This window comes from Quercus lobata, chromosome 4, assembly GCF_001633185.2.
Source record: "Quercus lobata isolate SW786 chromosome 4, ValleyOak3.0 Primary Assembly, whole genome shotgun sequence".
In the NCBI taxonomy this organism is placed as follows: domain Eukaryota; kingdom Viridiplantae; phylum Streptophyta; class Magnoliopsida; order Fagales; family Fagaceae; genus Quercus; species Quercus lobata.
Genome location: NC_044907.1, coordinates 75,176,456 through 75,191,031, shown reverse-complemented (window position 1 = coordinate 75,191,031; position 14,576 = coordinate 75,176,456). Strand labels below are relative to the sequence as shown.

The window sequence follows — 14,576 nt, the reverse complement described above, 5'->3', positions numbered from 1 at the left end:
AATGCTCTAACCCTCCTATTTCATTTCACTTCAAATTCTAGCTTGTGCCTATCTGAGCCATCATGCTGACTGAAATTTTGCCATTTTGTGTTAATTAAAAAAGCTAGCCTTAGAGTATTAGGGGTTGTTTGGTTTTTTTTTTTTTTTTTTTGGTCATCACTCGTTACTCATCTCTCCTCACTCAATTTTCGTCACTCATCACTCATCATTTAAAATACCCAAATTTTTCCAAATGGCACTCATCACTTAGTTTTGTCGTTACTTTTTGTTTCCAAAAAAAAAAAATGTCAAGATATGTGGCTAGGCTTTGTTTCAAAAAAAAAAACCCCAAAAGTCAAACATTACGGCTGATCAGTGAGAGAGTTGTGAGTTCAATTACAAAAATACCATTGGGAACTGAGTTTTGGAAACTGAAAACACCTAAAACTCATCACTCAAAAATCAGAGAATTGAGTGATGGAAACAAAAACCAAACACACTTCTCAGTCGTGGGTCCCACTATTTTTGAGTTATAAGCGATGGAAACAACAAATCCAAACAACCCCTTATTATGTGTAAAATTTTCCTTCTATTTTAGTATAAAAGTCTACTTTTTCTATTTTACACAACCAATTTACAAAAACACTCACATCAAATTATTTATAATACACTCTCTTTAATTTAAACTAGCATGTAACTCCATACAAATGCATGGATGCATTTAAAATTAAACAAAATTTTTATTATAAAAATATAAATAATTAGTCAAATTATTATTATTTAAAAAAAAAAAAACATGTAAAACATACATTCATGCATACGTATAGATACATTTAAAATTAAACACAATTTTTATCATAAAATATAGCTAATTAGTCAAATTATTTTTTAAAAGTAAATATAATTAGTCACATATTAAAATTTTTACCTAAATTTAATACTACTTATGATCTTTTTTTCCTAATTTTTAATAAAATAGAACATGTGGTGATTTTTATTTTATTTATTTTTTGAGAAACATGTGGTGATTTTTATTGAATATATGTATTTTTTTTTAATTTTATAGTTCATTAATATTAGATTCTTAGTATTTTGTACGTATTAACTCACTTGACACAAAAATTAAATAATTTAAGTAAACACATGGCACATGCTTAAGTGGATAATTATGGTGTAATCCTCACATAAATTTAGACACGTGCAAAATTGGATTATAATTTCAAATTCTAATTCAATTTTCTCTAAGTTTTACCTATTAATATATATATATATATATAGATGACTTATAAATTTGAATTTTTTTTTAGTTATATGATTATGTTTTTTTATGGTTTATTATATTAGACTCCTCGTTTTCTACACTAAATTAACTAATTTGGTACAAAATTTAAAATTTAAGATTAGATGAGACACAAGACGCAAAATTAGACTTTGATTAAAATTCAATTTTTTCACTAAATTAACTCACTTGGCACAAAATTCTAAGATTTAGATTAGATGAGACACGTAATCCAAAATTATACTCTAGTTGAATTTCAATTTGAAATTTAATTGGATTTTCTCTCTGCTTTACCTATTATTATATATGTAGGGACACATTTTACAGCCCAAGTCCAAGATGTATGAGCTCGTGGCCCAAAATTATACTCTAGTACAATAAATTTGTAGAGAGTTGGTCGAAAAATTAGGCCCTAATGAATTTGAAAATGGTTAGTATGGATTTAAAAGATTATCAAGCAAGAACAAAAAAAATAGAGCTGAATAAATTCACTGTCCGAAGAGGTATTTTGTCATAAATCAATAACAATTGGGTACAAGTATAATTTTGATTGCTACAGAATTCTTTCTATACTTTTCCGATCCCTTCCTCATGGAAGGTCCCTTACATTATATAGTTCCCTTTGGATCATCTTGATTCTACACTTGTTGGTCATCTGAGTCCTTACATGAGTACCTGTCCAATCAGACACCCTCTTTAGCTTTCTGTGAGTTGTGGTGGCCAATGTAGCATTGTTTAGAGGTCTTCTCCACATAAATACGGCCAGAAAAGTAGTTGCAGCGCATTCAATGCAGTGGTAACACTTTCCTTTAGATATTTTTGGGTTCCCTTCCTTTTCATATATTCATGATGCACATCCCTATCAATGGAGTTTTTTGGAAGGTCACCCTGATTGTTGGAATACATATTTGAGTTGTACTTATCATATCCGAGGAGTTATTCCCCCTCGGACCGACTTCCCATTCGTATCTTACTCATTAAATCCCGAGCCTGAATCATTCATTACCATTTGTTCCTCCTTGGACTACTCATGCTCTTGGCTAAGGTCCAAGGCCCAATATATAATTTGGGACCTTAACCCTACAATATATATAGATAATACATTCTAACCTATTTTATTATTATTTCACACCTATCCATCCACTGCCCCACCACCTTACCTCACACTCCAGTAATATTTCTGAACACTCTCTATCTCTCTTTCTTTTTCTCCTTCTTCTTTCTTCTTTTTTCTTTTCCTTCTCCTTCTTTCTTCTTCTGCATTTTTTTCCTTCTTCGACATCTTCTTCTTTCTTCTTCTTCTCATTCTCATTCTTCTTTTTCTATTTGAGTTTGATTATGGGCTGTGATTTTGGGTTAGCAATTTGGGTGTTGATTTTGGGCAGATTTTTCCACTACAGTGGGCAGCGATATTAGGGCTCTCCACTAGACTATTGTTGCTTCTTCTTCTTTGGCACATTCTTGTTCTTCTACTATTTATGCATTTTATTATTCTTCTTCTTTTGCAATTTGGGTTTAATTATTTAGATGGGTTTGATGAGTTTTTTTTTTTTTTTTTTTTGTTTGTTGAGGAGAAGGCTTAATGAATTTGGGATCTAGATTTAGATTAAGTTTGAAGAATTTGATAATTTGTTGTTGGATTTAAAGGAAGACATGAGGAGAAAGAGGGTAGAGGAAGAGAGAGATCGGATGAGAGAGGAGAGTTAATCAAATGAGAGATGAGAAAGAAAAAAGAAAGAAAGATATAGTAACCATGTAAATATGCACAGTTATTGTAGTAATTTTGGAAATGAAAAGTGATATAGAAGGACTGATATGGGTAGATTTTGAGCAAAAATTTGTGAAATGATGCACTTATGCAATTGCTCTTATTTGCTAATTTGCTTGACTCCATGTATTTGATCTCAATTGATTATGAAGAATGAGTAGGTTCAAATGTTATGAGTTGCTCAATACTTGACTTGTGATGCAGCGAGAAGGTTAGAGAGGCTAAAGTCTAAACTAAAATAAGGTGAAAAAAGGTGAGAGGAGAGAATTTGAAAATGTTATGTGATAATGAAAAAGTAAAAATAAATGAAAGAAGAGTAGTGTTAGAGGAAAGATGGGCCAGTGAGTCACGTGGTTTTACGTTTGGGAATTACATTTGCTGTTTCTAATTTATTATTAAAAATGACTATACATTTGAGATTTTATACTAAAAGAAATTGCAATGGTTGCTTTAGATGATTGTTTTGTTTTATCATCTCATATTCATGGTGATTTTGGTGTTTTGTAGGGTGTCTTTAATAATTAGGTTATGTCATTATTTTCATTATCTATTTATGGACTCACAATCAAACTTGCCGTTTTACACTAGTATTATACAAGGGGACATTGATGTTGACTCACATTTTTTGGGTGTGTATCAAAATAATCCAATGTCTGTTTCTAATTCTACACCTAAAGTTGAGATTGTCACTATTAATAGAACAAAACAGGGTAGCAACTTTAGTGTAGACGAAGATAATCTCCTAGTATCAGCATGACTCAATCCTAGTATTGACGCCGTGCATGGTAATGAGTAAAAACAAGAAACATTTAATGAAAACAATTTGTCAATACTTCTGTATGCATGGTACCTCTGGCACCACACGTATTCTTATCTCCCTAACAAGTCGATGGGGAGTGATTAATAAAACAAATAGATTTTGCGGGCTAAACTTGAAGCAATGCCTCAAAATGGTACAACCGTACAAACTAAGGCTATGTTTGTTTTGGCTTCAAATCACTTCCGGAAATGCTTTTCTGTAAATGCGGGTGTTTGATTACGCATGGAAAATAAAATTTGTGGAAAATATTTTCAGTTGATCGTAAAATTAAGGCCTTTGACCTGGAAAATGAATGCAGGTTCTGTTTTACCTTCAAATCATTTCCGGGCTCATAGACGTGCAAAGAGAGAGAGAGAGAGAGAGAGAGAAAGAGAGAGAGAAGAGAGTAGAGAGAGTGAGCTAGATCGTGCCCCACCCCAAACGCGCTGGCGAGATTGTCCAGCCGAGATCATCGGTGCCGTCGTTCTCGTTGCTCATCGGCATTGTCGTTACCGATCTTGTTCTCGTTGCTCATCGGTGCCGTCGTTACCGATCTCGTTCTCGTTGCTCATCGGCGCCGTCGTTACCGATCTTGTTCTCATTCTCGACCCAAAGCTCATCGGCGCAGCCGATCTCGTTGTCTCGATCTCATCGCACCAATGATCTCGTCGTCGTCTCTCTTTCTTTGAAGTTTTCGATCACTCTCTCTTCCTCCCTCTCTTAGTTTGACCAAATTTGTATAAAGTTCAATGAACTGTTTTGAGCAGATTTCTATGTCTTTAAAGTGTATATATTGAAATTTTTGTAATAAAATTTGTTTGGATGCTGAGAAAATGGTTGAGAAAATGTGAAAAATTTGTAGGAAAATAGCATTTTCAGAATGTTACCAATCACCGAAAATGGTTTTCTAATATAATTTTTAAAATGCAACCAAACACTAGAAAACATTTTCCTTTTCCGAAAATATTTTCACCCAGAAAATATTTTACACCCGGAAAATATTTTACACTGAACCAAACACAGCCTAAGGTATAAATTATATTGCAATAGTGTCAAAATAGACATTTACCAATAGTTTGAAGATACTAATTATGTTCCTTTTATTTTAATTTTTAAAAAAAATTGAAAATGCAAAAGCTATGTATAGAAACACATACAAAAAATATTTTCAATTTAAATATTGTTGGCTCATGTTGAAGAGCCAACTAAAGTGAAGTATGCCTAAAGAAAGATCAAGAATAGTGTTACCTCCAACTCTGTATTCAATACCTATTGCCAAGAGGAATGATGTGACCTTACTTGATGACACTACTGACTTTGAGAGACCAATAGGTAGGAAGGTTGAAAAGGCCAATTGAAAGAAAAAAAGTTAGTGAGAAAGATGTTGGGGAATATTTGGCGAAAAAAATGAAATTTATTGAGGAATCACAAGAACAAGAAAAAGAGAGTGCTCACATCAAAGCGGAAAAGGGCTCGCCTGGAAGAATTGAGGTATAAGGAGAGAATTCGATTGAAGGAGAAAAGAATTCTAATGGACTATAAAAGAACTATTATTGAAAAGGAAAATCTTCATATCCAAAATATGGTAGCGGATGGGAGAATTAAGAAGGTGAATATAAGTGGCTTGTTCAGAGTACAAAAACTTTTTTTTATGTACAACTTCAAGAGGGAATCCTTGCAAGACGGACTTCAAGAAAAGAATTAGGTTTGGCACACGTAAATAATGTCTTGGATAGACCTTATTTTAATAGTAGCTTATTTATAGGCATTGATGTATTTTGTTATGTTAGAAAAGGGTTGATATATTTTGTTATGATAGGAAAATGTTGACACATATAGATGATGTCTTGTTTCGATCTTATTTTGGTAGTATCTTAAAGTCTTTAATGTATTTTGTTATTTTAGAAAAAAAAGGTCTAGATTCTTATGTTTGATGTACTATCTTCTTGTTCTTTTCTTCTATAATGAAATTCTAAATGTTTCTAGGATTTTACTCTTATATTATATTTCATGCATTAATTACTTTCTTTCCCCTCACCCCCTCCAAAAATAAAACTATAGAATAAGTGTTGCTTATGTTTCTTCCATCTATAATGATAATTGCTTTTCAATGTTGTCTTGAAAGTTGTCTCCATGAGTTGCTCTTTGTTTTCTTCTTGATAACTAATATAAGGATGAGATAATTAAACAAGTTGTCATGGATTCGATATCATGACGAAAACGTTGTCACTAATGTTAAGCGTGCGTTTGGAGTACTTTAAGCATGATTTGCAATTGTTCTTGGACTTGCAAAATTTTTTCTATCTTGAAATGTTCTAAGAGATCATGAAAGCGTGCATAATTTTCCATAACTCATAGTTGTTAGTAATGTAGAATACGTGATAAGTATTGTATCATGTGTAAAAAGTGTTATATTAAAGATACGTATTAAAAGACAACCAGTCGCTCTCTGTCCACGTGAGTTAGCAATGCTAATTCTTTGAACAGTATAGCTTTATGTCCTTGTCTCTGTACAAGCCCTGTACCCTCTTCTGCCGGTCAGAAAAGTAGGGTTTTTGTGTGTTTTTTTTTTTTCCTCTTCTATTCTTCTAGACCATTTTGTCTGTTTCTTTTTGTCCTGACTTACATTCGCAACTACATCATTCCAAACTTCTTACCATGGAATCACTGGAAAGTTTGTGGAACAAACTTAACCTGTCCGACTCAGAGGCCAATGGGGTTGACTGCCCAACAAACTCCTTTTCTCCAGATCTTGTTTTGGCAGCTAAGCTGTTAACGAAAAGAACGGTCAATGTGGAAGCGGTGGCGTGTACGTTCCGACCACTTTGGCGACATCAAAAGGATTTTCGGATTAAGGATATGGGGGAAAACAGATTGTTTTTCATCTTTGAAGATAAGTTCGCCCTAGAAAGAGTCCTGGAACATGAACCATGGACCTACGACAAGCACCTTGTTGTGTTCGAGAGAGTCCTAAAGAATGTACCCATCTCGGCCCTTCCGTTTCAATTTCCAAATTTCTGGGTTCAGATACATGACCTCCCAGTTCACTGCCTTACTCCAGTAACACGGAAATCAATCGGCAACTCCATTGGAACGGTACTTGAAGCGGCGGAGTCGGAGGAAGAATGCGGTAAAGGTAGTTATTTGAGGGTAAGGGTTCGGGTGGATATTACCAAGCCTCTGAGCAGGGTGAGAAGAGTATGGTCGGAAGGAGTTGCACTTGGCTGGGCAGCGTTGAAGTACGAAAGGTTACCAAACTTTTGCTATTGGTGTGGACGTGTCTGCCATGATGATCGTGACTGTGAGCTCTGGCTAGGGAGCAAGGGTTCATTGAAAAAGGAGGACCAGCAATTTGGCGATTGGCTTAGGGTAGAGGTCGATCAAACACAGAGAAAGACTGTAGTCATCGTTGCAGGGACTAAGTCGAGACACTCAGATCACCAAACAGAAGCTCAGAAGCGAGAAGCGGGGCTAAAAACAGGGGCGAATCCTTCGACCAATTGCAATCCTGGGACCAAACCGAAAACACGACGGCAACTGGAAAAACATTCGAACGTCTTGGAGTCGGCCAAACAAGGTAATAATCTTTCAACGGTTACTAAGCCGGATTTCCAGGAAACCCTCAACGAGATTGATGCTGAAATTAATTATGGTATCACGTCCGTTACGGAAAAGCATTTATGTCCCCATAAGGAAAAAGCCAACCCTAACTCATTAAAACAATGTGAACCGGAATGTCCCATATCTCCCATAACTTTTGAAGCCGAACTCACCAAGCCCAATCCTCCAAAAATCCCAAACCCCACAAGCCCAACCACAACCCTCACCACAAAGCCCATGACAGATATTAAACCACCAAAACCCTCCCTCAGTCAAATGCCAAAAGGAAATAAAGAAACGTGGAAGAGGATTCCACGTGACCCAAAAGCAAACAAAAATGAAGTGGTTATGTCTGAATCAACTGATCGTAGGGACCCTTTAGAAACCCTGGATTGCCGAAACGTGAAGCGACAAGCTCTTGCTTCTGAGGATGAATCTTCTTCAATATCAACGGTGGAGGCTGCAGCACAGCCCCGCCGATCCCAATGAATTGTATAAGTTGGAACTACCGTGGTTTGGGGCGACCACGTGCGGTTCTAGAGCTCATCGAATTGGTGAAAAAACACTCGCCTACCATTTTTTTCCTTACGGAGACAAGAGCAAAAGAACGGTAACTCAAGAATTTTTGTAAAAAACTCCATTTGGAGAATGTCTTCATCGTTCCACGAAACAATACAGGAGGGGGTCTAGCCTTATTTTGGAAGAATGGTATTGACCTCCATGTTCAGAATTCTTCACCTACCTATATTGATGCAGTGATCAACCCAGGAGTGGATGACGGCTGGCGGTTTACTGGGTTCTACGGTAATCCAGTAACAGCCAACCGGGAACACTCTTGGGCACTGCTAAAACACCTCTGCCTTCAATATAATCTCCCCTGGATTTGTGTGGGTGACTTTAATGAGATTGTCAAGTCCGAAGAAAAAATGGGAGGTGTTGCCCGAAGGGAAAGACAAATGATAGGGTTCAGGGAGGCACTAGATTTTTGTAGTTTTAGAAATTTGGGTTATGTTGGTTCACCTTTCACATGGTGCAACAATCAGTTTGACGGGGAAGTCATATGGATTCGCTTGGATAGAGGGGTGGCCACCCCTTCATGGACAACCATGTTCCCTACGGTTCGGGTTCACCATATTGCAGGTACCCTCTCTGATCATTCTCCTTTGTGGGTATGCTCTGACGATGAAAACTCCAGGTTTTATAAGAAGCGTCGTCCCTTCCGTTTCGAAGCCATGTGGATGAAAGATGAAAGCTGTGAAGGTGTGATCACTAATTCATGGGAGGGGGTTTTTTTGGGAAACCCAATGGAGAGATTTGTCCGAAAAGTGGAGGCATGTTGTTCCAACTTACAGACGTGGAATAGAATGTCTTTCGGCAATGTTCGTCGACTCTTGCAGGAAAAAAAGAAACTCCTTGCCCAAGTAGAAGCTCTCTCAATGGCTGGGGTGAACCACGACCAAGTGAGAAGACTCAGGAACGAAGTGGCTGACCTAATGGCAAAAGAAGAATGTATGTGGAGTCAAAGGTCTCGTGTAAGTTGGCTGAAAGCAGGAGATCAAAATACCAGCTATTTTCATAGTAGAGCTAATCAGCGGAATCGCCGAAACTTCATCTCAAAGCTTGTCCTGGATAATGGCACGGTGGTGGAGGAGGACATGCAGATTGGGATAGCCATGGTTGACTATTTCAAGAATCTCTTTACTTCATCCAACCCCACCAACTTTGAACCGATTCTACAAGGGATTGAAGCAAAGGTCAACCGTCACATGAATGCTGAGCTGACAAAAGAATACACGGCTTTGGAGGTAAAACAAGCCCTGAAACAAATGTCATCGAACACAAGCCCGGGACCAGACGGTATGCCCCCTCTTTTCTATAAATCTTATTGGAACACTGTTGGGCAGGATGTAACATCTGCAGCACTTTCTGTCCTAAACTCAGGCTGCGTGCCACCAAACATTAACCATACTTTCATTGCGCTAATTCCCAAAATAAAATCCCCTGAAAAAGCCAAAGACTTCCGCCCCATTAGCCTATGCAATGTCATCTACAAACTTATATCCAAGACCATAGCAAACCGACTCAAAAAAATCCTCCCAAAACTGGTCTCTGAATCCCAAAGTGCTTTTATGTCCGACAGACTCATCTCAGACAATATTTTGGTGGCGTTTGAAACCCTACACCATCTAAAAAATAAAAGAAAGGGGAAAACAGGGTTTATGGCCTTAAAACTAGACATGAGCAAAGCATATGATAAGGTGGAATGGGCTTTCCTTGAATCTCTGATGGAAAAACTGGGCTTTGATGGTCGGTGGATATCTCTTGTTAGCTCTTGTATAAGAACTGTCTCTTTTTCTGTAATGGTGAATGGCGAACCACATGGACACTTTCAACCTAATAGGGGTCTCCGACAAGGGGACCCCTTGTCCCCTTACTTGTTTTTGTTATGTGCAGAAGGGCTTCACTCCCTTATTCAACAAGCTAAAACCGGTGGGGAGATACATGGTGTTTCTATAAGCAAAGATGGACCACGAGTTTCACACTTATTCTTTGCCGATGACTGCCTCCTATTCAGCAAAGCCGGCCCGAATGACTGCAAAGCAATATTGGAAGCTCTGAGCAAGTATGAGCAGGCCACGGGACAACAAATCAACAGAGATAAAACCCAACTCTTCTTTAGCTCAAATACCAGTCATCATATGCAGGCTTATATAAAGGAGTTGTTGGGTGTGCCGACCATAACCCAGTATGAAAAATATCTGGGTCTTCCTTCCTTTGTAGGTAGAGCAAAGAAGCAGAGCTTTATCTATATTCGTGAGAGAATTTGGCACAAGATTCAGGGATGGAAAGAAAAACTCCTATCCCAAGCTGGACGTGAAGTTTTGATCAAAGTTGTTCTTCAGGCGATGCCGACTTTCGCCATGAATTGCTTTAAACTTCCAAAGAGCCTTTGCAGGGATATAGAATCTATGATACGTAAATTCTGGTGGGGTTACAAGGGTGACACTAGAAAGATTCACTGGCTTAGCTGGAATAATCTTTGTCTGCCAAAATGTCAGGGGGGCTTGGGTTTTCGGGATATTGAGAATTTTAACCTAGCTCTTCTTGGCAAGCAAGTCTGGAGGTTTCTACATAACACTGACTCTCTATGTTACAAAGTCTTCAAAGCAAAATATTTTCCCAATGGCACCATCATGGATGATGATGTTAAAACCAAAGGCTCCTATGCGTGGCAAAGTATTCTAAAGGCTAGAGGAGTTATTCGTATGGGCTCTACTTGGCGTATTAGTGATGGTAAGAAGGTGATGATACGAGGAGACAGTTGGCTGCCTCCCCCGTCATCAGGTCGAGTCATCTCGCCCTTGAACAGATTCCCCACCAACGCCCACGTATGCGCTCTTATGGACGAGGAAGGCCACCACTGGTTGGAGGAGAGAGTGACTGAAGAGTTTCTACCCCATGAAGCTAGAGCAATCCTGTCCATCCCACTAAGTCAACGTAGAGTGGATGATGTTCTCATTTGGAAGGAGACAAACCATGGGAATTATACCACAAAAAGTGCATACAAGATGCTTTGGAAGCATGCCACTATGTCAAAGCCAGGTCCCTCTGACCCATCTGCCCATTTAGCATTTTGGAAGGAAATCTGGAGTCTGAGAGTTCCTACTAAAGTTAGACATTTTGTTTGGCGGGCTTGCACTGACTCTTTGCCAACAAAAAAAAGTTTATTCACAAGGAAGGTCACCAGAAGTCCAACATGTGACACGTGTAGGAGTGAAGTCGAAGACACGGTGCATGCGTTGTGGGGCTGTCAGTCACTAAAAGAAATTTGGTGGGAAGAAGAAACGTGTAGGAAGCACCTCCTAGAAAAGTTCGCTAGTTTCAAGGACCTTTTCCTGGGGATGAAGCACCATGAAATTCCAAATCTCGCTGAATTGTTCGCCATGATAGCATGGAGTATATGGAACAAGCGAAATGAACGTAGGATGGGTCAAGTCTATCTGCCAAACTCCAGAATCTTTAATGATGCAATGGAGCGTCTGCAGGAATATCACTCTGTCCTAGATGAACCTTTGTCCAACTCTATGGGTCCCATTCTTTCTGCCACTCAGTGGGTCCCACCTGAGAATCCTTTATTCAAAGTGAACTATGACGGAGCATTATTCAGAGACACTTCCACGGCAGGTATCGGTGCCGTGGTCAGGGACCATGACGGCCATCTTATCGGCGCTCTCTCTGAACGAATTCAACTACCTCCTTCAGTGGAAGATGTTGAAGCCTTGGCTTGTCGGCGGGCTGTCACCTTTGCGGCAGAAATCGGTCTTCGGGAGGTGGTTGTGGAGGGCGACTCGGAGGTGATCTGGAAACACCTCACCTCGGACAAGTTATGCATGGCGGGCTTTGGGCATATTATAGGAGACATTCGGGCTGCTGCTTCAAACTTTAGTGTTTGCCTTTATTCCCATGTGCGTCGCAACGGCAACAGAGTAGCAGATAAGTTAGCAAAAAAAGCTAGGCACCTTATGACCCCACTTATATGGTTGGAGGACATCCCATGTGATATTTCTCCTTTGGTTTTGTATGACAGAAGTTTACTGTCCAACTAAATGAAATAAACGGCTTCTTTCTCAAAAAAAAAAAAAAAAAAAAAGATACGTATTGTAGGTGCTTATGAATCGCATAGTACGATTGTGTGTATTGTATGTATAGCACGTATCATACAAATCGATTGTATTGGATGACACATAAAATTTTAATTTTTTAACTAAAATTTTAGCCCAAAAGTTTTTCTAATTTAGCCCAAAACGTTTTTCCACTTGTTTTTAAACAAATTGGGCTACTTTGGCCCAATACAAAAGCCTTATGATATTTTTTAATTTATCTTCTTTAATCCTAAAAACTTTGAACCAAAATTAACCCACACGACCACACTTTTTTATTTAGATCTTTTCCTTTGTCTTTCAAGTCTCAACTTTCCCAAAACCTTTTGCCTTCCTCTCTCTCTCTCTATGTTTTCATCTTTTTTTGCTTTTAGGATCATCAACGATAAAGAGATTTTTCATCCAGGGGCCCTCAAGCTCCACAAGGACCAGAACCTTGTCCTTTTCTTTTATTCATTTTCCTAACCTTAAAGTACCACATGCTAGTGATGCTACTAGAGCAAGATAACAAAAATGTCAAGTATTGCCTCACTTTTCGGTCCATTGTAACTTGTAAGGTTTGTTTTTCTTTTTCCTTGATTCGTTTTTTTTGATTAATTCTTTGAACCAAAAAAATTATTGTAATTATTTATTGTTACTAACCTATTATATTAGTTAATTTAGTTTAATATAGCCAAGTGGCTTATAAAAAATTTGTTTAGTATAACAGAATATGTATGCGTATTAGTGTATGTATATATGTGTTTATATATAAATATTTTATATTTATATATGTATTTTGTAATGTTAATACTGATACCATGAATTCATGATGATTGATGCTTATTGCTTAGAAATTTGTTGTAATTTGTATACATAAAAAGTTGTTGATTGACTAAATATTCATATGTTCTTATTTGTTTTTAGGTATAGAAAAAAAAAGGTGATAAGAGGAAAGGAAATAAGGAAAAAGATCCCACTCAGGATCATTGTGTACATATTGATGATGATAAGACAAGTAGGCTTAAGCTTAAATGAAATTATTGCTCAAATGAATATTGGAGTGGACTTAGAAGAATGAAAAACCACCTAGCATGTACTCATAAGGATGTTAAACCATGCTTGAAGGTGCTAGATGAGGCAAACATTTAAAAAAGAAATGAGCAACTTGATGATGAGTTTGATATTGGCTGTCTTCAAAAAGAAGAATTACAAAAGATTGTTAGTGATAATACAAAAAAGAGAACCATGGATGTGTATTTAAAAAGAAATCAAATCCTAAACAAGTGACTCTACCTTCCTTGATGAAAGATCATATTGCAACTTGTTTGGCTATTTGTAGATTTTTTTTTTTTTTAATTCTCATGCGATACATTTTCATTTAGTAAAGAGCCCTTCATTTAAAAAAAATAATGGACTAAGTTGCTAATTATGGTAAGGGATTGAAACTTCTTAATTATCATGAAATAATGGTGACTTTCTTGAAAAAAGAGGTGGAAAATATGCTCTTCACATTAGATAGGTATAAAAATGAATGGAAAAGAACAAGTTGTACCTTAATGTCAGACAGATGGATGGATAATAAAGAGAGATTTATTACAAAATTCCTTGTTAAAAATTCAAAGGGAACAATTTTTTTTTAAATCTATTGACACCTTCAATATTTCCAAGAATGTTAAAAACTTATTTCAATTGCTTGATTCTTTGGTGCAAGAAATCGGAGAGGAGAATGTGGTATAAGTAGTGACAAATAGAGCTTCTACTTATGTTTTAGTTGATGAAAAATTAATGCAAAAAATATGTAAATTCTTTTGGACTCCTTGTGCTTCCTATTGTAGCGATTTAATGCTTCATGACGTTGGTAATTTGCTTGTGCATGCAAATACACTAAAAAAAATGTAAAGAAGATTATTGTTTTTATTTATCATCATATTTGGGTGCTTGATTTGATGAGAAAATATACAAAATGAAGGGAATTGACAAAACAATATGTCACAAGATTTGCCATGGTTTACTTAAATTTGAAGAGTATATATGAACAAAAAATTGGATTAATATCTATGTTTGCATCTTAGGAATGGGTTGAGTCCCTTGTAAAGAAAAGTGATGGCATTAATGTCCAATTAAATGTCTTGAGTGATTCAAAGTTTTGGCCTACTATTAAATTTTGTTTGAAATGTGCAATCCCTTTAGTAAAAGTTTTAATGCTTGTAGATGCCTAGATGGTGATGCAAAACCAGCAATATGCTACATATACGAAGCTATGGATAGAGCAAAAGAGCAAATATGGAAAATTTTTAATAATGTGCAAAAAAGATATGGACCTATATTGAGAATTATTGAAATTAGATGGGTGCTTCAACTTCATAGGCCTTTACAAGTAGTAGCATATTATCTCAATCCTAAGTAAATCTATTATTTGAATTGTTATATATTTTAATCTTAATATTTATTTTTTGTATGTAGTGATTGAAAGGATGTGTCCTACAACTTTGGAGAGGTGTAGGATTG

At 36.9% G+C, this 14,576-nt stretch overlaps 1 protein-coding gene across 1 annotated transcript; it reads left to right on the top strand.

The window, feature by feature from the left end:
- Window positions 1-8,351: 8,351 nt before the first annotated feature.
- On the top strand, window positions 8,352-12,032 carry LOC115985808. Its single transcript, XM_031108708.1, has one exon. It carries the CDS (start codon window positions 8,352-8,354, stop codon window positions 12,030-12,032), a length of 3,681 nt encoding a protein of 1,226 aa, XP_030964568.1.
- Window positions 12,033-14,576: the final 2,544 nt, after the last annotated feature.

What these genes read in the sequence shown, in the direction of transcription:
- LOC115985808 (XM_031108708.1), top strand. Translation starts at nt 8,352, where the DNA reads ATGGGAGGTGTTGCCCGAAGGGAAAGACAAATGATAGGGTTCAGGGAG.